At 49.4% G+C, this 20,313-nt stretch overlaps 1 protein-coding gene across 2 annotated transcripts in view; it reads left to right on the top strand.

The window, feature by feature from the left end:
* Positions 1 to 7,710: 7,710 nt before the first annotated feature.
* LOC119965444 (H-2 class II histocompatibility antigen gamma chain-like) overlaps positions 7,711 to 20,313 on the top strand; it is a 30,096-nt gene continuing 17,493 nt past the window's right edge. The window contains exons 1-3 of one of the 2 annotated variants that reach the window (XM_038796230.1): positions 7,711 to 7,944; positions 17,057 to 17,232; positions 18,685 to 18,764. In XM_038796230.1, coding sequence (XP_038652158.1) covers positions 7,844 to 7,944; positions 17,057 to 17,232; positions 18,685 to 18,764 — 357 coding nt within the window. In that variant the 5' untranslated portion in view covers positions 7,711 to 7,843. Of the gene's footprint in view, positions 7,945 to 17,053; positions 17,233 to 18,684; positions 18,765 to 20,313 lie in introns of both variants that reach the window. The other variant, XM_038796228.1, reaches the window with a different exon arrangement.

The raw sequence follows: 20,313 nt of genomic DNA, 5'->3' as shown, positions 1-20,313 counted from the left end.
ATTTATTCAGAAAAAACAAACAAACATCCATGCAATGCACCACATTTATTCCCTGTGGTGCCGAGTTCTACATTCACACGACTCTTTCACCAAGGTTTTGAGGAAGTACATCAAAGCGATAGAGAAGGTGCAGAAGGAATTCAACAATAAACTGCATTCATGTAGCACATGTACGGTAGTAAAAACACCCGAAGGTGGTTCAAAGAAGTGTTATCGGGCAGAATCTCAGGAGATATTGTCAGGAGGTGAGAAATGTAAAATTGAAGTGTCGCCAGACTGGGATACCACCTCACGCCGTTGGGAAACCCACGGTGGGGGGGGGGGGGGGGGGGGGATGCTCTGTTGGCGGGGGTGCACCATCGGTGGGACCAGAAGATCCTGCAGACAAAAAACGTGCCTCAATGACTACTGTCCGGTGGCCCTGACTTCAGTCGTAATGAAGTACTTCGAGAGGCTGAACATGAAGCGCATCACCTCCATACTCCCGGAACGCCTTGACCCACTTCAATTCGCATACCGTCACAACCGGTCCACATCAGACGCCATTTCCCTGGCCCTACTCTCATCCCTAGAGCATCTCGAAAACAAGGACTCCTACACCAGACTCCTATTTATTGATTACAGCTCCGCCTTCAACACCATAATCCCAGCCAAGCTCATATCAAAGCTCCAAAACGTAGGACTTGTCTCCCTACTCTGCAACTGGATCCTTGACTTTCTGACCAACAGACCACAATCAGTAAGAATGAACACCAACACCTCCTCCACAATAGTCCTCAATAACGGTGCCCCGCAAGGCTGTGTACTTAGCCCCCTACTCTACTCCCTGTACACACACGACTGCGTGGCAAAACTTGGTTCCAACTCCATCTACAAGTTTGCTGACGATACGACCATAGTGGGCCGGCTCTCGAATAACGACGAGTCAGAATACAGGAGGGAGATAGAGAACCTGGTGGAGTGGTGTAACGACAACAATCTGTCCCTCAATGCCAGCAAAACTAAAGAGCTGGCCATTGACTTCAGGAAGCAAAGTACTGTACACGCCCCTGTCAGCATCAACGGGGCTGGGGTGGAGATGGTTAGCAGTTTCAAATTCCTTGGGGTGCAGATCACCAAAAATCTGTCCTGGTCCACTCACGTCGACGCTATCAACAAGAAAGCACAACAGTGCCTATACTTCCTCAGGAAACTAAGGAAATTCGGCATGTCCACATTAACCCTTACCAACTTTTACAGATGCACTATAGAAAGCATCCTATCGGGCTGCAACACAGCCTGGTATGGCAACTGCTCGGCCCAGGACCGCAAGGAACTTCAGAGAGTCGTGAATACCGCCCAGTCCATCACACGAACCTGCCTCCCATCCATTGACTCCATCTACACCTCCCGCTGCCGGGGGAAAGCGGGCAGCATAATCAAGGATCCCTCCCACCCGGCTTACTCACTTTTCCAACTTCTTCCATCGGGCAGGAGATACAGAAGTCTGAGAACACGCACGAACAGACTCAAAAACAGCTTCTTCCCCGCTGTTACCAGACTCCTAAATGACCCTCTTATGGACTGACCTCATTAACACTACACCCTGTATGCTTCAACCGATGCCAGTGCTTATGTAGTTACATTGTACATCTTGTGTTGCCCTATTATATATTTTCTTGAATTTTGTTTAATTCCCTTTTCTTCCCATGTACTGAATGATTTGTTGAGCTGCTCGCAAAAAAATGCTTTTCACTGTACCTCGGTACACGTGACAATAAACATATCCAAATCCAAGTCCAAAAGGAGCCAGAAAATCTCGCCCGTGAACGCCTTGCTGGAGACACATCTGTCGTGTTGGTGGGACATTCCATTCTGTAGGGGGCTGAATGTGATTGCGGGCTCCCTGGATCGTGTAATGTTAAAAAAAATATTAATTTTCTTGACTTCTCCTGTTGCCCTGTTTGACAGTCTTGTGGATTAATGTCCATTAAACATCCAGCCACCCTAACCCCATGCAGGAGGTCCTGATATTAGCCACAAAGGGGAGAAATTGAGCAGACTCAGTCCTATATTCCTTCCGGTTTAGAAAAATTCCCCTTGGCTGAGGAATCTAGAACCTGGACTCACAATCCAGGGATAAGGAGGTTGGCTATTTGTGAGGAGAAAGTTCTTCACTCAAAGAGCTGTGAATCTTTGGAATTATTTATCCCAGAGGGTTGTGGATGCTCAATCAATGAGTATATTCAGAACAGAGCTGGATAGATGTTTGGATACTCGGGATTAAGGGATACAGGGATAATGCGGGAAAAGGGAATTGAGGTAGAGGATCAACCATGACATCATTGAACGGTAGAGCAGGCCTGAGGGCTGAGAGGCCTACTCCTGCTCCTATTCTAATACAGTGAAAACAAAACCAGGCCAGATGGGGAAATGAGACTTCTTGAGAAAGAACTCACAACAAAGAATTTCACTCACTCACTGCCGCCCCCCTGAGGTGAAGGTAAACAAACCGGTTTGATGTTTCTGCTGTGCTTATTGGCATTACATGGAGTCACACGTAGGCCAGACCAGGCGAGGACGACAGATTTCCTTCCCTGATGGATGTACGCGATGGGTTCTCACAACAACGGTTCCATGGTCATCATCAGCCTGTCAACTCCAGATCTTTCACCGAATCCAAATCTCCACCATCTGCCGAGGTGGGATTCAAAACCGGATCCCTAGGGCTTTAACCACAATGCCAGCCCCACCATGCCATCACCTCCCCAAACTCACCCACGGGAACAGGAAAATGGCTGTTCTGGCCGCTCGTTCATGCGACGAGATCATGGCCGATCTGAGGCCTTTTCCTCCAATTCCCTCGGATGAACAATATATCGGAAGCAGATTTGAAATTAACTCAGCATCAATTTCTGTTCGCAGAGTTCCAAACGAAAATCCCGCCCCCGGTGTGGCCAGAATTGGCGGGGGCGGGAATCACGCTGCGCCGATCGGCGAGCCCCCCGTGGCGATTCTCCGGCCCGCGATGGGCTGAAGTCCCGCTGCTGTCAGGCCAATCCCGCCGCCGTGGTTTCAACCACCTCTGGTGGCGGCGGGATTGGCGGTGCGAGCGGGGCCCCGGGGTCCTGGGGGGGGGCGCGGGGCGATCGGACCCCGGGGGGTGCCCCCACGGTGGCCAGGCCCACGATTGTGGCCCACTGATCGGCGGGTGGGCCTGTGCCGTGGGGGCACTCTTTTTCTTCCGCCTCCGCCACGGCCTCCACCATGGCGGAGACGGAAGAGAACCCCTCCACCGCGCATGCGCCGGTGGTGACGTCAGCAGCAGCTGATGCACCGTCGCATGTGTGAACCGGCGAAGGCCTTTCGGTCAGCCCCGACTCCGGCCGGCGGTCGTCAAAGGCCGTTGGCGCCGGTTTTGGTGCCAGTCGGCGTGGCGCCAACCACTCCGGCGCGGGCCTAGCCCCTAAAGGTGCGGAGAATTCCGCCACTCCGCTACGCCGGGACCCCCCGCCCTGCGGGGTAGGGGAGAATCCTGGCCCTAATCCCCAGACTGTTCAGCCAGGACAGTGGTGAGTGGAGAGAGGGGAGTGAGAGTGGGGGAGGGGAATAGGGGGACGTGGTTAGAATCAGGCAGGATTTCACTCTCCTGGTTGTCACCCAATGATCTCATGGTTTGAGAGGTTGGGCAAAGTTAATTACATGGATGACATATGAAGATCATGGGCGGGATTCACCGTTCCCTGATGCCGATATCGTAATCAGCGATTGGGCAAAGAATCCCATCCGACGGCCACATCGGGGGCAGTGCTGGTTTGACGCCAGTTTCCTGTCCTCCGCCTCCTCCGAAATGGCATCATCACGTCGCACACTGCACACCATTCGAACGGCGTTGGCACGTCGCCAACGGCGAAGGAACGGTGAAGGCCCCGCCCTGATACTCCGCCCATGCTGGGCCGGGTTCCCGACCGCGTAGTCGGGAACCCGGCCTGATGGCCATGGACTGTGTCCAGCGGTGCCACAGTCAGCCGGGAGATACTAGGCGGGGGGATTGGTGGGGGGTGGCCAAGGGGGGGCACTCTTTGGCAGGTCGGGTCCACGCACGGCCGGTGCCATGTTTCACGGCGAGGTGAGGTCATCGCCGTGCACATGTGCGACCACGAACCCGGCCATTCTCCAGCCGTTTATATAGTGGGAGCCGGGAGTGTTACCCGTCGCGGCTGCTAACCCCTCACCAGTTGCAGGATCGGTGAGGGTTCGGCGCCAATCTTGGATTGTAAAACACCACAGTTGCCACGCCGGCGATGACACTTAACCTCAAAAACGGTGAATCCAGACCCATATATTTGACAGAAGAACCAGAGGAATATTGATGGGCACATTCCCAGTCAGAGAAAGGGGAAGGAAATTATAAGCAAGAATCAACAAGGGGGTGAATTCTCCGCTGGCGTGATTCTCCAATCCGCCGGCAGTGCCCCCTGCCCCCCAGGGGTTTCCCGGTGGAGGGGGGGGGGGTGGGTAGCTACAATGGGATATCCTATTGGCCAGCGGCTGGAATGAATAATCCCGCTGGCAGCGACGGCGTGCTGCTGAGGAACATGCAACTGAGGAGGTGGAAAATTCCCCCTAAGGTCCCATTTCCATTGGAATCATTGGGGATGAGAGTGTTTCTGTGCCCTGTGCAACAAAGTTAGTTTTTAAATGCTGATCCTCAGTATGTGGGCATCGCTGGTTGGGCCAGCATTTGTTGCCCATCCCTAATTGCCTCCGTGCACCGCTGCAGTGTGACGTAGTAGTATTGTCACTGGACTAGGAAGCCAGAGACCCAGAGCACTTTTTGAGAAGGAAATCTGCCGTCCTTACCTGGTCTGGCCTACACGTGACTCCAGACCCACAGCAATGTGGTTGATTCTTAAATGTCTCCTCTGGGGCAATAAATGCTGGCCCAGTCTGCGACGCCCATGTCCCCATGACCAAATGTTTAAATAAAGTCCATGTGGTGTAGGTGTACCCACGGTGCTGTTGGGGAGGGAGGCTTTTGACCCAGAGACACTGAAGGAACAGCGATGGTGAGCGGCTTGGAGGGGAACTTCCAGGTGGTGGTGTCCCCATGCATCTTCTATCATTGAATCCATAGAGGCCCATCCAGTGCAGAAGGAGGCCATTCAGCCCATTGAGTCTGCAACAACGCTCTGAAAGAGCACCCTACCTAGGCCCACTCCCCTGCCCTACCTCTATGAGCATTGATCATGGCCATTCCACCTAATCCACCTAATCTTTGGACACGAAGGGGCAATTTAGTATGGCCAATCCGCCTTGTCCTTCTGGGTGATTGAGGCCACAAGTTTGGAAGGTGCTCACAAAGGAGCCTGAGTGAGTTGCTGAAGTGCAGTGCATTCGTCAGGAGCTGAGTTACTGCCTGCAGAATTTCCAGCCTTCGACCTGCTCTTCTAGCCAAAGTATTTATACGGCTGGTCCAGTTAAGTTGATGAAACCTCGGGAAATAGAGCTGGTAATGCTAGGCTGACACTCCAATGAGGTGCTGAGGGAGCGCTGCATTGTCAGAGGTGTCCTCCTTTGTTCGAGACGTTCAACCGAGATGTTTGCCCATCTCAGGTGGATGCAGACAGCCCCCTGACCACCACTTGAAGAAGACCAGGGGAGCAGTCCCCAGCGACCTGATCAATAATGAAATGAAAATCACTTATTGTCACAAGTAGGCTTCAATGAAGTTACTGTGAAAAGCCCCTAGTCGCCACATTCCGGCGTCTGTTCGGGGAGGCTGGTACGGGAATCACTGGAACCGTGCTGCTGGCCTGTCTTGGTCTGCTTTCAAAGCCAGCGATTTAGCCCAGTGTGCTAAACAGCCCCAGTGGAAATATTTATCTCTTAGCCAGTATCAATGAAATATAAATGATTGGGTCATTATTTAGTGTTGTGGGAGTTTGCCATCCACAAATTGGCCAAGGTGTTTCCCTCGATTATAAGAAAAATAACTTTAATTGGCTACAAAATGCTTTGGGATGTGTTGGGATGGAGAAAGGTGCTATAAAATTAAACTGCTTTAATCGTTTGTATTTACAGCTGGAGTGTCAGCTGCCAGAGGACTAGAAGAACAGGTTTCTTGCCTTTTGAGTCATAGGTCCAGAAATGCGGAGATTGAAGCAGACGGATTAATGTTCATTCTGAAACAGAGAGGAGTTCCTCTTCAGAGTCCTCACTGGCCTTCCCCTATTTGCAAGGATAGCTCCCCTCTATCCTCACCTGAAATCATTGGGCCCGATGTAACCAGAACAAAATCCATGTCCAGTTTTGAGCGGGGTGTTGCTGGGCGGCTGCAGGGCCAAGAATCCCCCCACTATACAACGACACTTTGCCGGGTATTTCGGCCTTTTGGAGTTTCTCTTCGCCGAGGCTGCACTTGAGTCATTTCCTGCCGGCGGGCCCAGCAGGAAAGGCTCCTCGCAGAACGGGCCACCATTCTGTCTGGCAGCCCCGATCTCACTCCCCCCCCCCAATCTCTTTTAGCCACACCCCGGTTTTCGCCCCCACTCCCCTCCCAAACCTCGGGGAGGCTCCCGGGAACACTCCCTCACCAACCCCCCTCCCCACCTGGCAAGGGCCCGATCCCTGGCAGTGCCAACCTGTCACCTGGGCATCCTGAGGGAACAGGATGGCGGGATCTTCCGGCCCTGCCAATGGCGACCCCTCACCCCAGCCTCACCCCCGCCCCGTAGCATATCCCCCGGCGTCGGAGCGAGCGGCACACACAAAATCCGGTAGACAATATTGGAACCAGAAGATCTTGCCTCCAGCCAATGGCAGGCCGCCTGTTCTGCCAGGCAATGCGCCGTGGGGGGTGTGGGTGGGGGGAAGGGGAGGCGGTCATGTGGGTACATCCCGCCCATTACCTTTCACCTTCTCAGGGTGCCAAGTACAATACAGGTGAAGTATGCTCGATATCTTGCCACTGTTGTAAGGTATGAAACACAGCTTCCGCCCAAAGCAATGGTAAAAGTGACCAGACCTTTTTTTAACTAATGCTGGTCGAAGGGTCATTATTGCTCAGGACTCGCCGTGGCCTTCTTCACATCTTTAGTGTGCGCCTGGGAGAACAGATGTGGCCCCCCCCCCCGGTTTAACATCTCACCTCAACGATAGCACCTCTAACATTGCAGCACTCCCTCAACCTCGAACAGGGTTGCGGCCGCCAATTATGTGCTCAAGCCCCCCCCCCCATGAGTGGGATTTGAATCCACATACTGTTGCCTAAGAGGCGAGAGAGTGCGGTGCCCTCAGCCCAGGGCTCAGTTCGATCCCTCATAGAACATAGAGTGCAGAAGGAGGCCCCTTAATCCCTCACTTTCACCCTATCCCCGTAACCCAATAACCCCTCATAACCTTTTTTTTGGGGTCAGTAAGGGCAATTTATCACGGCCAATCCACCTAACCTGCACGCCTTTGGATTTTGGGAGGAAACCGGAGCACCCGGAAGAAACCCACGCAGACACGGGGAGAACGTGCAGGCTCTGCACAGACAGTGACCCAGCGGGGAATCGAACCTGGGACCCTGGCGCTGTGACGCCACAGTGCTATCCACTTGTGCTACCGTGCTGCCTCCCGGTGCTTATATCTGAGGTCGACTCATGTTCAGTTCAATACGGTAGGGGACTTTCCAAAGCTAACCTGTGCCAACTTCCTCTTCAGTTGTGGCTGCGATTGAATAAAAAAAAACCCTTGATCCGCCTGCGCACATAACTCCCTCTCGCAGCACCAGAGCAGAGTCTTCAGTGTAGAGTGGACAGCGCTGCAAGTAGCAAAGGAAAGGCAAGCCCGTGGAGGTTGTGTAGACAAAGGTTCCACAATGTCAGCCGACGAGCAGCAGAACGCTTTGCTGAATAATTCGCAGCAGGATATTGCCAGCCATGCCAATGTGGAAGCCAGGACCACTGTCACAGGGCAGAGGTAAGATTAGCTATCAACAAGTCTTTTTTTAAAAAACTTTGCGTGGAATTGTTTGTTGCAGTCCTGGTGAGGGGGGGGGGGGGGGATAAAGAAACACTTTGGATCCTCTCAGCAGCTGCGTGGGTCGATGGCTGCTGTTGGAAGAATGGAATCTGTTGCTGTCTATGTGCTTGTAGGTACACCCACAGTGCTGTTAGGGAGGGAGTTCCAGGTGACCCAGCGACAGTGAAAGAACAGCCGATATATCGGGATGGTGTGTCCCATTCGGTAAATGAAGGTAGACGTAAAGGATTGTACGGGCGCCTCAATCAATGTCACACACAAAGATAAAACTGTCTGGAGTATATTACATTCCTGTTTGTTGGATATTGCTGTGTGCACGATAGTGGGCGCGTTCCCTACTTTACAATAGTAACCACACTTCGAAAGTACGGCATCTTTAGTAAAGTGTTTTGAGGCAAACTGGTCTCACGAAAACCACCAGGAACGCAGGTCCCTTTTGTCTTTGTTTAAAGAGAAGTCGAAACCATGAGCATCGCGCCAGGTTCTGGAAGCAAAAGGCAATTTTCTCGAGGTGGTTCAGTAGTCACTCGAGGGCAACCAGCATCCTTTGTGTAATATGATCCATTCTGTCTGTTCAAGGACAGGTCGATCGGAATCTGAGAAGTTCCAGGTTGGATCTTTCAAACTGCTGTGCAATTTTTTTTCCTTTGTGTTTTGAATTTTGGAGTCCTGTGCGACCCAACCCCTCCACCTTCAGATCTTTGTCTGTCCCCTGAAGCATCTCCATCCTGTCCCCTCTTTGCAACTTCAAACCAGCCAGGTTGAGACGATAGATCAGCAGAAGTTTGGTGCATCTTTGCGGCAGCTCTCTTTCCTGTGTAACCGAACAGACGCCAGAGTTTCACGGTAACTTCATTGCAGTGTTAATGGAAGCCTACTTGTGGCAATAAAGATTATTATTATATTAAAAAAAACCCCGAACCTCCCACCCACCCGATTTTATCATTTGCAAGTTTAAGCAGGATGTTCTGCTTCACACGCACACACAGACACACACACACACTGACACACACATACACTGACACACACACTGACACACACATACACTGACACACACACTGACACACACATACACTGACACACACACTGACACACACAGTTGCACACACATACATTGACACACACAGTTACATACACACGCACACACATACTCTGACACACGCAGTCATGCACACAGACAAACACAGACATATGCAGCCTTGCACACACACACAGACACTGACACACACACACTTCCTCCACCAGAGGTCGCAAGGGAGCTGTCTAATTATGTCCCAGTCAGTTTAGCCAGGCTGATATCATTGGTCTGAGAATACTGAGGCTTGCCTTCATTTCCTCACGCATACACCCTCCCTCTTGACTCCGAGACGGGCATTTTTCCCTTTGGACCAGGACAGTGAGTGTCAACACAAAAGGCAGGGCATCACAAATGAATTCAGTGCTGCACTCACCTAATATATACACGCACATGGACACACGCACACTCACAGACCCACGCACATGGACACACGCACACTCACAGACCCACACACATGGACACAGCCACGCGCACACTCTCCCCACACCGGGACAAGAACACTCACACAGACATGTATACACATAAATAGGTATATGCACACACATGGGCATATTTCTATGTCCATACAGGTATGCGTGTACACACACACACCGATGAATACACACATATGCACACACATATAAATACAAAACAGCCACACACAAAGCACATGCGGGCACATATAGACACGCATGCACCCACACACACAAAGCCCACACACTGTGGGCAATGGCCAGGACCAGGATCTTTCGCTGAATTTGATTCTTTCTCCTGACCCCAGGGTAGCACTTTGGACATGAAACGCTTTCAATCGTGGCTATAGTTGAGCCCCCACCTCAGTTTGAACCTGAATCCGGTTACAAACCAGATCTTCTGCATTCACCCCACGGAGACAAGTTCACATGTTTTAACAAATGTTTCTATGAAGGGTTTGCAAACAATTAATTTCTGGTTGAATCTTTGCACATTTACTTGCCACTGCCATGGAAGGGATTTACGTTGCAGTGTAATGGCCGGTGGGGTTACTGGGTTATGGGGATAAGGTGGAGGTGTGGGCTTAGGTAGAGTGCTCTTTCCAAGGACTGGTGCAGACCCGATGGGCTTTGGATTTGATTGGGGGTGGGGGATTGGGGGATGCCTGGCACATTGTCTTGTCGCCCTCTAGAGTGGATCAGTTGGGTGGGTGGTTACCGAGTACATTGGATCTACCTTGTATTAGTTTTGGTTGGTATCGAACGCAGGGTTCGGTGCGATGGACACCTCACCTCTTCTCAGAAAATCATTTCTCCTCTCCCTCAGGTAAGGTTAAAATGCAATCAGGGAATCAGCTATTAACAAGAATGCAGCCATCAAAAGCACAAAAAAGGATTAACGTGAGCACAATCCCTTAACAGGCTGTCAAACAAAATGGCCGCCCTTCTATTGGCAAGGCAGCCTTTGAGATATTAATTTAGTCGGTTCTGGGAAGCAATTTCCATGAAGCATGTCCCTACAAGCCGTAGAACAGTCATATATAAGCCATTAGGCACCGTCTTAAGGCTAGTTTTTCAATTGGGTGCTTCCAGCGGCCAATTTGTTTGAGAACTGTCATGGAGGGAATAGTCAACCCAAAAATAGCATTTCTATGAACCTAAAATGGGAGTTATTCTGTCAGTAGGTGTAACATGGAAATTATGAAAACTGAGAGGGTATAATAACTCGTTTTAAATAATTTATCCTTCCAGATTAATCAAAAGCCCTAATTTAAATTTGAAACGGTGAATTCAGCTGAGAAAATCGCTATCAGCCTCGTTTTTTATCACCTCTACTGATAATAGTCTCCTGCATTTTGAATTCTCATCCTTTCACTTTTCATTCCTCAGTGAGGATGGGGAGATCTTTATTCTCTCAGGTTCCCATTAGCCGCTTTGTGCTTACTGCTGTAAGTATACAGCAACTGGGACAAGGAGACTATAATAATAATCTTTATTAGTGTCACAAATAGGCTTACATGAGCAACAAAGTGGGTAAACCTCCGGGAAGTGGGCTTAAATTGAATCGCTCTTTCAAAGAGCCATGACAGCCACGACTTGCCGAATGACCTTCCGTGCTGTAAGATTCTGAGGTGATTCTACAGCCAGCTTAAGTATTAAAGTCAATCTTATAAACGCACAGCGCTGGGGTTAACTCCACAATTCCCTCCCCCAGTGGGCTGTGATCTGCTGGAGCGAAATGCACCGTGCCAAAATACCTGCTCCATTTCCATTGGAGTGGAATGTCAAATTCTATAATGGATGCACAATCATTTAAAAAAAATTTAGAGTAGCCAATTCATTTTTTCCAATTAAGGGGCAATTTAGCTTGGCCAATCCACCTAGCCTGCACATCTTTGGGTTGTGGGGGCGAAACCCACGCAAACACGGGGCGAATGTGCAAACTCCACATGGACAGTAACCCAGAGCCAGGATCGAACCTGGGACCTCGGCGCTGTGAGGCAGCAGTGCTAACCACTGCGCCACCGTGCTGCCCGATACACAATCATACTGCCACCCATCGTGTCCTTAGTGAGCGTGTGATGTTTAAACCCATTGGCAAAATGTTTGATTTGCATTCCAGGATATTTCATGAATTTAAAATTATTTTGTTTTGCTTATTTCTTGAACTGCCCCTTGATGGTCTTTCTCAAGCAAGTACAGCAGAAGATCAAAAAACTATCCAGCTATTGCCACCTGGGGTTGACCCGCAGTGGCTGATGCCCAGGAGGGCAATCCCTAAGTCATGCTGCAAGATACGTTTGAGACGAATTTTGTAGTCTTCAAATTCACGTTGGGACGTGGGCCATCATTTGTTGCCCATCCCTCGCTGAACGAAAGGCCTTCATTTCTATAGTGCCTTTCACGATCTCAGGGTGCCCTCAGGCAACGGACCACTTTCTCAACTGCGATCTGCTGTAATACAAGGACACAACACATAGGAGCAGAAGGAGACCATTCAGCCCTTCGAGCCTGCTCTGCCATTCATTATGATCATGGCTGATCATCAAGTTCAATACCCTGATCCTGCCTTTCCCCCATATCCCTTGATCCCTTTAACCCCAAGAGTTGTATCTGATTCCTTCTTGAAATTACACATTTTGACCTCAACTACTTTCTGTGGGAGTGAATTCCACAGATTCACCACTCTCTGGGTGAAGTAATTTCTCCTCACCTCAGTCCTAAAAGGCTTTCCACTTATCCTCAAACTATGACCCCCTAGTTCTGGACTCCCCCACCATCGGGAACGTTCTTTCTGAATCTACCCTGTCTAATCCTGTTAGAATTTTATAAGTTTCTACGAGATCCCCTCTCACTCTTCTAAACTCCAATGAATATAATTTCAGGCTTCAGCTCCCCATATCCCTTAATTCCCTGAGAGATCAAAACTCTAGGAGAAATTCTCCGCCTGGTGCCGCCGGTAGCGGAGTACCTGATGAGGCGGAGAATCCGGAGTCAGAGAGAAAACGGGATTGGTGCTTCCTGATGCTCCAGCCTCCTGCTGGGTCAGGATTGAGGTTCGTGCCTGCACATCACCGGGAGGATGCAAATGGGGCTCAGCGGGCCTGGCACCATGTACTCTTTGCCAGCGTGATTCTCTCTGAGCCGGGATTTACGTGGACGAGAATTACTACTGGTCTTGGCAGGCGTGGCTCTGACGTGGTGGACATTCTGGTGGACCAAGGGGGTACCTTCTAAAGGGAGTTGGCCCCAAAGTCTACCCGAGGGCTACCCTCCTCCTCGCAATGCAAGTCCTGCTCACCCCCCCCCACCCGAGACCCCCTAAATAAAGAGACCCCCTAGAGATCCATTCAGAAGGAGACCCCACCCACAGACCGTCTAAATAAGTAAATCCCGTAAATAGGGAGACCCCCTCCCTTATAGGCACACACAGCTGTCAACCTCGCTCCATTCAACTTGCTTCACAGTTGAGTAATTCTGAAGGGCTCTAACGGTAAACACCAACTACTTCAAAGGGAGTTAAGTGCTGTCAATTTCCAGCTGACCACTTCAAAATCACTTAACCGTGAGGGAGGTGATTGGAAAGCACTTAGTTCTGTTTGAAGTGGGGCAGGACCTGTCAATCAAAGATGTTGCAATGGGATGGGGGGGGGGGGGGTAATGGCCAACCGTGGGACCTCACTATCGTGCTGTTCGCTCAAAATGGCGGCCGGGTAACAGGATTCCCTAGGGAATCCCTTGCAATCCTCGCCATGCATATATGTGCACAATTCAGCTCCGGAGAGAGAACTCCAAATGGGGAATTTTGCCCTCTGTCTATCCCCGTTTTAAATGCCGGCGTTGGACTGGGGTGGGCACAGTAAGAAGTCTTATAACACCAGGTTTGTTTCAAGTTGAATAAATATATTCAATTATGGAGAATCTACAACCCTCTTGGGAGAGAACTCTGTGGATTCACATCCCTATGAGTGAAGTAATTTCACCTCATCACAGTCCTAAATGGATGATCCTTTATCCTGAGATTATCTCAGGATAAAGGATCCCCCTTCGTTGTGTTTTCAGTTTTCCGATCAGTGCAAACAGTCTCTCAGCATCTACAAGAAATGCGGTTGCTCTTTTGCACCTTCTGCAAGGCCTCAGTGATAGCATTGTGGTCGAGCTTATGATTTCTGCTTCACTGTCGTCGGTCAAGCAAACAAACATTGAGCAGGAAACTGGGGGAGCATAACTTCTCTCCCCGTGGGCATTATCCACAGCGCGAAACAAACAGATACGGCATCTGACAATGACCTTGAATGACATCATTTGCTATTTGGAATGCAGGAAGTTTCCAGAATTCCAGACTGCCGTTTTACTTTCGGATCAGGAGGGGATTTCCATGCTCTGGCTCAATTTTCAATGATGTGGAGATGCCGGCGTTGGACTGGGGTGAGCACAGTAAGAAGTCTTACAACACCAGGTTAAAGTCCAACAGGTTTGTTTCAAACACGAGCTTTCGGAGCACGGCTCCTTCTTCAGGTGAATGCTGAAGGGGCATTCAGGGGCTTCATTCACCTGAAGAAGGAGCCGTGCTCCGAAAGCTCGTGTTTGAAACAAACCTGTTGGACTTTAACCTGGTGTTGTAAGACTTCTTACTGTGCTCAATTTTCAATGGCATCCTTGTGAAGATAAATCTGAGGCATTTAATAATAATAATCTTTATTGGTGTCACAGGTAGGCTCACATTAACACTGCAGCACTAACCTCTGGCAGCTCATCCCAGACACTCACCACTCTCTGTGCAAAAATATTGCCCCACTGGACCCTTTTGCATCTCTCCCCTCTCACCTTTCAAAAAACAATTAAAACAAAAATAATCTTTATTGTCACAAGAAGGCTTACATTAACACTGCAATGAAGATACCGTGAAAAGCCCCTGGTCGCCACATTCCGGCGCCTGTTCGGGTACACAGAGGGATAATTCAGAATGTCCAATTCACCTAACAGCACATCTGTCGGGACTTGTGGGAGGAAACCGGAGCACCCGGAGGAAACCCAGGCAGACACGGGGAGAACGTGCAGACTCCGCACAGACAGTGACACATAGAACATAGAACATAGAACATTACAGCGCAGTACAGGCCCTTCGGCCCACGATGTTGCACCGTCCTGTGAAACCCTTCTAAAGTCCCTCTACACTATTCCCTTATCGTCCATATGTCTATCCAATGACCATTTGAATGCGTTTAGTGTTGACGAGTCCACTACTGTTGCAGGCAGGGCATTCCACATCCTTACTACTCTCTGAGTAAAGAACCTACCTCTGATATCTGTCCTATATCTATCTCCCCTCAATTTAAAGCAATGTCCCCTCGTGCTGGACATCACCATCTGAGGAAAAAGGCTCTCGCTGTCCACCCTATCTAATCCTCTGATCATCTTGTATGCCCCAATTAAGTCCCCTCTTAACCTTCTTCTCTCTAACGAAAACATCCTCAAGTCCTTCAGCCTTTCCTCATTGAACCTGGCACCCTGGTGCTGTGAAGCAACAGTGCTACCCACTGTGCACTTGCACACTCCTTCATCCAGAAACTCCCTCTTACAACTCAGGACACATGTCCCAGTTCAGAACCAGCTCAAATGAACAATTCTCAATTTCCTGTTCAAATTCCTTGTGGCTTCGCCCTCGGCACGATACCTCCCCGACCTCTCTGTAACCTTCCTGTAGCCTTACAGAGAGATCTAATTGAACAGAGCACCTTGTTAGCACAATATAGCCCATGTGAAAAGGTCATCTGAAAGGATACAGGAAGGATGTTAGTTTACACCGATACACAAGACATTAAAATGCAGTGATCATTGCCCTTTGTTGCCACAGAGACCATTAATTACCGTTTGATAGCACTAGCTGAGTGGAGGATTCTTTGGGACTTTCCAGGTCCTGCTTGACTCTCAGTGATCCAAGAAATTTGAATTCAAAAAATGGAATGTAAATTGGGCAAATTCTCAGATAATCTTTCACAAATTGCGGGCGGGGCCTGTTGCTGTGCAATGAAACCGGTGCGGATTAATCCAACTGGACAACAATAATACTAAAACCATAAGACATAGGAGCAGAATTAGGCCACTCGGCCCATCGAGTCTACTCCGCCGTTCAATCATGGCTGATATTTTCTCATCCCCATTCTCCTGCCTTCTCCCCATCACCCCTGATCCCCTTATTAATCAAGAACCTATCTAACTCTGTCTTAAAGACACTCAATGATTTGGCCTCCACAGCCTTCTGCGGTAAAGAGTTCCACAGATACACCACCCTCTGGCTGAAGAAATTCCTCCTCATCTCAGTTTTAAAGGATCGACCCTTTAGTCTGAGATGGTGTCCTCTGCTTCTTGTTTTTCCTACAAGTGGAAACATCTTCTCCACGTCCACTCTATCCAGGCCTCGCAGTATCCTGTAAGTTTCAATAAGTTCCCCCCTCATCCTTCTAAACTCCGAGTACAGACCCACAGCCCTCAATCGTTCCTCATACGACAAGTTCTTCATTTCAGGCATCTTTCTTGTGAACCTCCTCTGGACCCTTTCCAAGGCCAGCACATCCTTCCTGAGATACGGGGCACAAACTAATACTGAACAGGATTAGTTTAATAATGATCAAGGTTCAAGTTCTTACACATTTGGGACAGCTGTAGTCATTGATTGAACCGCGATGGGCTAATTAGGGGAGAGGTTGAAAGATATCTTGGGCTGTCAGTGGACTTGACCACCTATCATTCATGCTGAGGGAGAGAGCTCAACTCCATGGTCCAATCTGTCAAGTTTGAATGTGAGTCTGTAACATGAAAACTATTTCATCTTCTGGTTAAGTTTAAGGCAGTCTAGCGCGATGGTTGTTATAGTACTGGATTTATAATCCAGCGGCCTGCGGCGACATCAATTCAAATCTCGCCACTGCAGCTGGGGCAAATAGAATTCAGTTGACTAAGTATTTTTGGAGTAAGATGTTAATCTGATTCGGATTGAAGCTACCTGCCAGATTGTCATTAAAAACCCCACCTGGGGGCAGCAAGTGGTTAGCACATTGCCTCACGGCGCCGAGGTCCCAGGCTCCATCCCGGCTCTGGGTCACTGTCCATGTGGAGTTTGCACATTCTCCCCGTGTTTGCGTGGGACTCACCCCCCACAACCCAAAGATGTGCTGGCTAGGTGGATTGGCCTTGCTAAATTGCTCCTTAATTGGAAAAAATGAATTGGGTACTCTAAATTTATTTTAAAAATATATACTCTCAATACTTTTCCCCTAGCATTTGTTAAAATGTTGGAGAAGGTGGGGAGGAGAAGGAAAGATTGTTTGGTCGTCGATCAAGAACCATCCAATCGGGTAATGGGAATGTGGGGCAATCAGTCACGTCAACATCAGAGGTGGAAGACCATGCAATGAAAGGTCAAGGAATGCGCCCAGCCAGGGTTTGGCAAACCTTTCAACCTTAGAGAGCATGACAATATTCCCTCATTTTACTCCTCTTGTCTATATTTCAGCAGCAATAAATGCTCTCGAAGCCTCCTTTGGGGTGGCGTGACTGTGCTCGCAGCCATGCTAATTGCCGGGCAAGTGGTCAGCGTCATGTTCCTGCTGAAGCAACAGGACAAGATAACCCATCTGCAGAAGACAACGGATCGAATTGAAAACAAGTACTCTTCAAGCCGGAATCCTGTCAGTATGTACATTCTCTTTCAACTCAATAACTGTTTTGATTCAAGCCCAAATAAATCTGAGAGCCCTGGAGACAGAATAACACGATATTAGCTAAACAGTGACGAGATTGAAAGCGAGCTGTTATATATTTTATACCTCAGAGTTAGGCCGAAATGACACTAGTTTCTAAGTGCACAAGAACTTTATTGCCCAACAGTGCTTTAAATGCCGCTCTGCTCTCAGCCTGCAGCTCTTTCTACAGCTTGTTTACTTTTCTCTGAGTCAATGCCCATGCTCAAGCACAGTGAGCACCAGTAGTAAGCAGACCCACATAATCAAACACAGAACAACTGAAAATTGCACAAACAATGTGAGCGGCAGTAACCTGTTGCAAAACTGAATTAAAACAAACTCCTACAGCATGAACGATTCCCAAGTTTGATTTAAAAAGGAACCCTCCAGGTGATTTCGCTGGGAGCTTCTGCTTAAGGTGTGTACAGCCATCTGGGGCGATTGGGGAAGCTGGGAGTTGTTCACCTGAGGGTAGAGAAGGTTAAGAAGAGGTTTAACGGAGGCGTTCACAGTTCTGAATGGTTTTGAGAGAGCAAGTAGGAGAAATGTTTCCTCTGGCAAGTGCTTTGGTATAACGTCATTACCCAGTATATGGAACAGAGAAACAGGCCATTCAGCCCAAAGGTTCCCTGTGGGTTTACATGCTCTACACTAGCCTCCGCCATCCAATCACACCAACGTATTCTTCAATTCCTTTCTACCTCATGTGCTAATCCAATTTCTCCTGCGTCTATGCTTTTGGCGTTAACCACTCCACGTGTTGGTGAGGTCCACACTCTCTGGTTAAAGAATATTCTCCTGAATACATTATTGGCTGAAGGGTGACGTTCTCATATTTGTACCACCTCGTCATTCTATGGAACCAACGATGCCGAACCTATCAACCCTTACATAATCCTAAAAACCTCTCCATTGGGAAAAAAATACTGTCATGCACTTCAGCACTTACACAATGTTGGCCAATGTAACGATGAACTTACTTTTGTAGGACAGACCCCTGTGATGAGTCACTGCCGTTAAACATTTAACACGTCCCTGTCAACATGTTCCCACTGCCCAGGCATCCCCCAAACTTTCCAAGGACATACGTTCTTTTGGGACTTGAAAACCTGACACGAGCACGTGAAAATAGTGCACGGGAGCAAATCTTCCCATGGTTTTCATACTGGGGACCTCGATGCCAGAAGAGGCACATGTGCGTTTTTCAACCAAAACCCTCCCAACCCACCAAACGTCCAGCCGGAAGTGTGTGGGGACGGCAAAAAGGAAAGAAACAGCTCAGTGCTTCGCAACCCAATTCGCACCTCCATCGAAAGATGACAATTTTGTTTCCACATCTTCTTTCCAGGTTGTCAGTGAGGAGCACTCATTAAAAAAATATCATTCCCTTTTATTTCTTCAGGACCTAAACAAATGATGATCCGACCCATGATGATGGACTTGCCCATTGCGTACATTGACCCAAAAATGGAACATCCAAAGGTAACTTTCAGCAAAGAAAGAAAAGCAAGAACTTACACTTAACACGAATGGATGAATAAAAACTAAAGCTCAGTCAGCACTGCCAAGGGACACATTAGGTGGTTAGTCATCGAACTTTACTGTTTCCGGGATCGTACTGTACACAACAGTGGCTGCTGCATTTGGTCAACATGAGTACAGTGACTGATCTTCAAAACAGACTCATTGGGCGCAGAGGTGGTCAGAGAATGGGATAACGTGTTACAAAAAGAGAAGCATCCTCCCAATGGGAACCTGCCCCAAGTCCTAGCGGGGAGCTTGGTGGAGTACCAGGTCAGTGATAGGTTGGGGCTCAATGATGGAGCCAGCAGAGGGAAAGGTCATCATTTTAAGGTAACTCAATGTTGTTTTTGGAGGACCTCCTCCATTGACCTCCCTTGGTCTCCTCGACCCCCGCCCCCTGTTCCCCCACCGTCTTCACGCTCTGCGTACAGCCTATGGCCCATGAGGCTTTTTGTCTCCTTTTTCCAACTTCAGTCAACAGTAGGGGCCTCACGGTAGCATGGTGGTTAGCATCAATGCTTCACAGCTCCAGGGTCCCAGGTTCGATTCCCGGCTGGGTCACTGTCTGTGTGGAGTCTGAACGTCCTCCCCGTGTGTGCGTGGGTTTCCTCCGGGTGCTCCAGTTTCCTCCCACAGTCCAAAGATGTGCGGGTTAGGTGGATTGGCCATGCTAAATTGCCCGTAGTGTAAGGTTAATGGGGGGATTGTTGGGTTACGGGTATACGGGTTTCGTGGATTTAAGTACGGTGATCATTGCTCGGCACAACATCGAGGGCCGAAGGGCCTGTTCCGTGCTGTACTGTTCTATGTTCTATTCCCTGCACCCCCCCTCCCACAACCCGATTCCCAGCCCAGCCCCTTCCCCCTCTGCATGCCAAGTCGGCCGATGTTCAGCGTGAGCACCCCTGCCCGCCCAACGCGCACACAAGCAAATGGATCAAATCGAGCGCTGCCTCTGGTGAGGCTGGCAGTCGGGTTTTTCGATTCCTTGACCCTCAGGTGGGACTCTGCAAGGTTGGCGCAGTACCGCCTGGATCCCAGCAGGATCGGCATCCAAACTCTCCGAGATTGGGGGAGAGCTTTGTCGGGTGGGGTTTTTGAAATGGTCCCATTATTTGCTGCAATTGGCCAGAGAGCTGGATTTCACAGCGGGGAATTGGGTAGACCGCCCCACGCTCTGCACAAACGTTTTTTAAAATAAATTCAGTGTACCCAATTCATGTTTTCCAATTGAGAGGCAATTTAGCGCGGCCAATCCACCTACCCTGCACATCTTTGGGTTGTGGGGGCGAAACCCACGCAAACAGGGGGAAGAATGGGCAAATTCCACACGGACAGTGAACCAGGGCCTGGTGACATCAGACCGCCAGACACGCAAGCTATGGAATGAGAGCGGGCACGGAATTCGGAAGCCCGGCTGCCATTTTGCAATTCCTAATTCGCAAACCTTTGAGTTTGCTGACAACCCAGTCGCCCGAAACTCTGCATTGTCCGCTGCATTTTTCAG

The sequence above is a fragment of the Scyliorhinus canicula genome, chromosome 4 (genome assembly GCF_902713615.1).
Source record: "Scyliorhinus canicula chromosome 4, sScyCan1.1, whole genome shotgun sequence".
NCBI lineage: Eukaryota > Metazoa > Chordata > Chondrichthyes > Carcharhiniformes > Scyliorhinidae > Scyliorhinus > Scyliorhinus canicula.
This window is presented reverse-complemented; position numbering and strand designations above follow the sequence as displayed.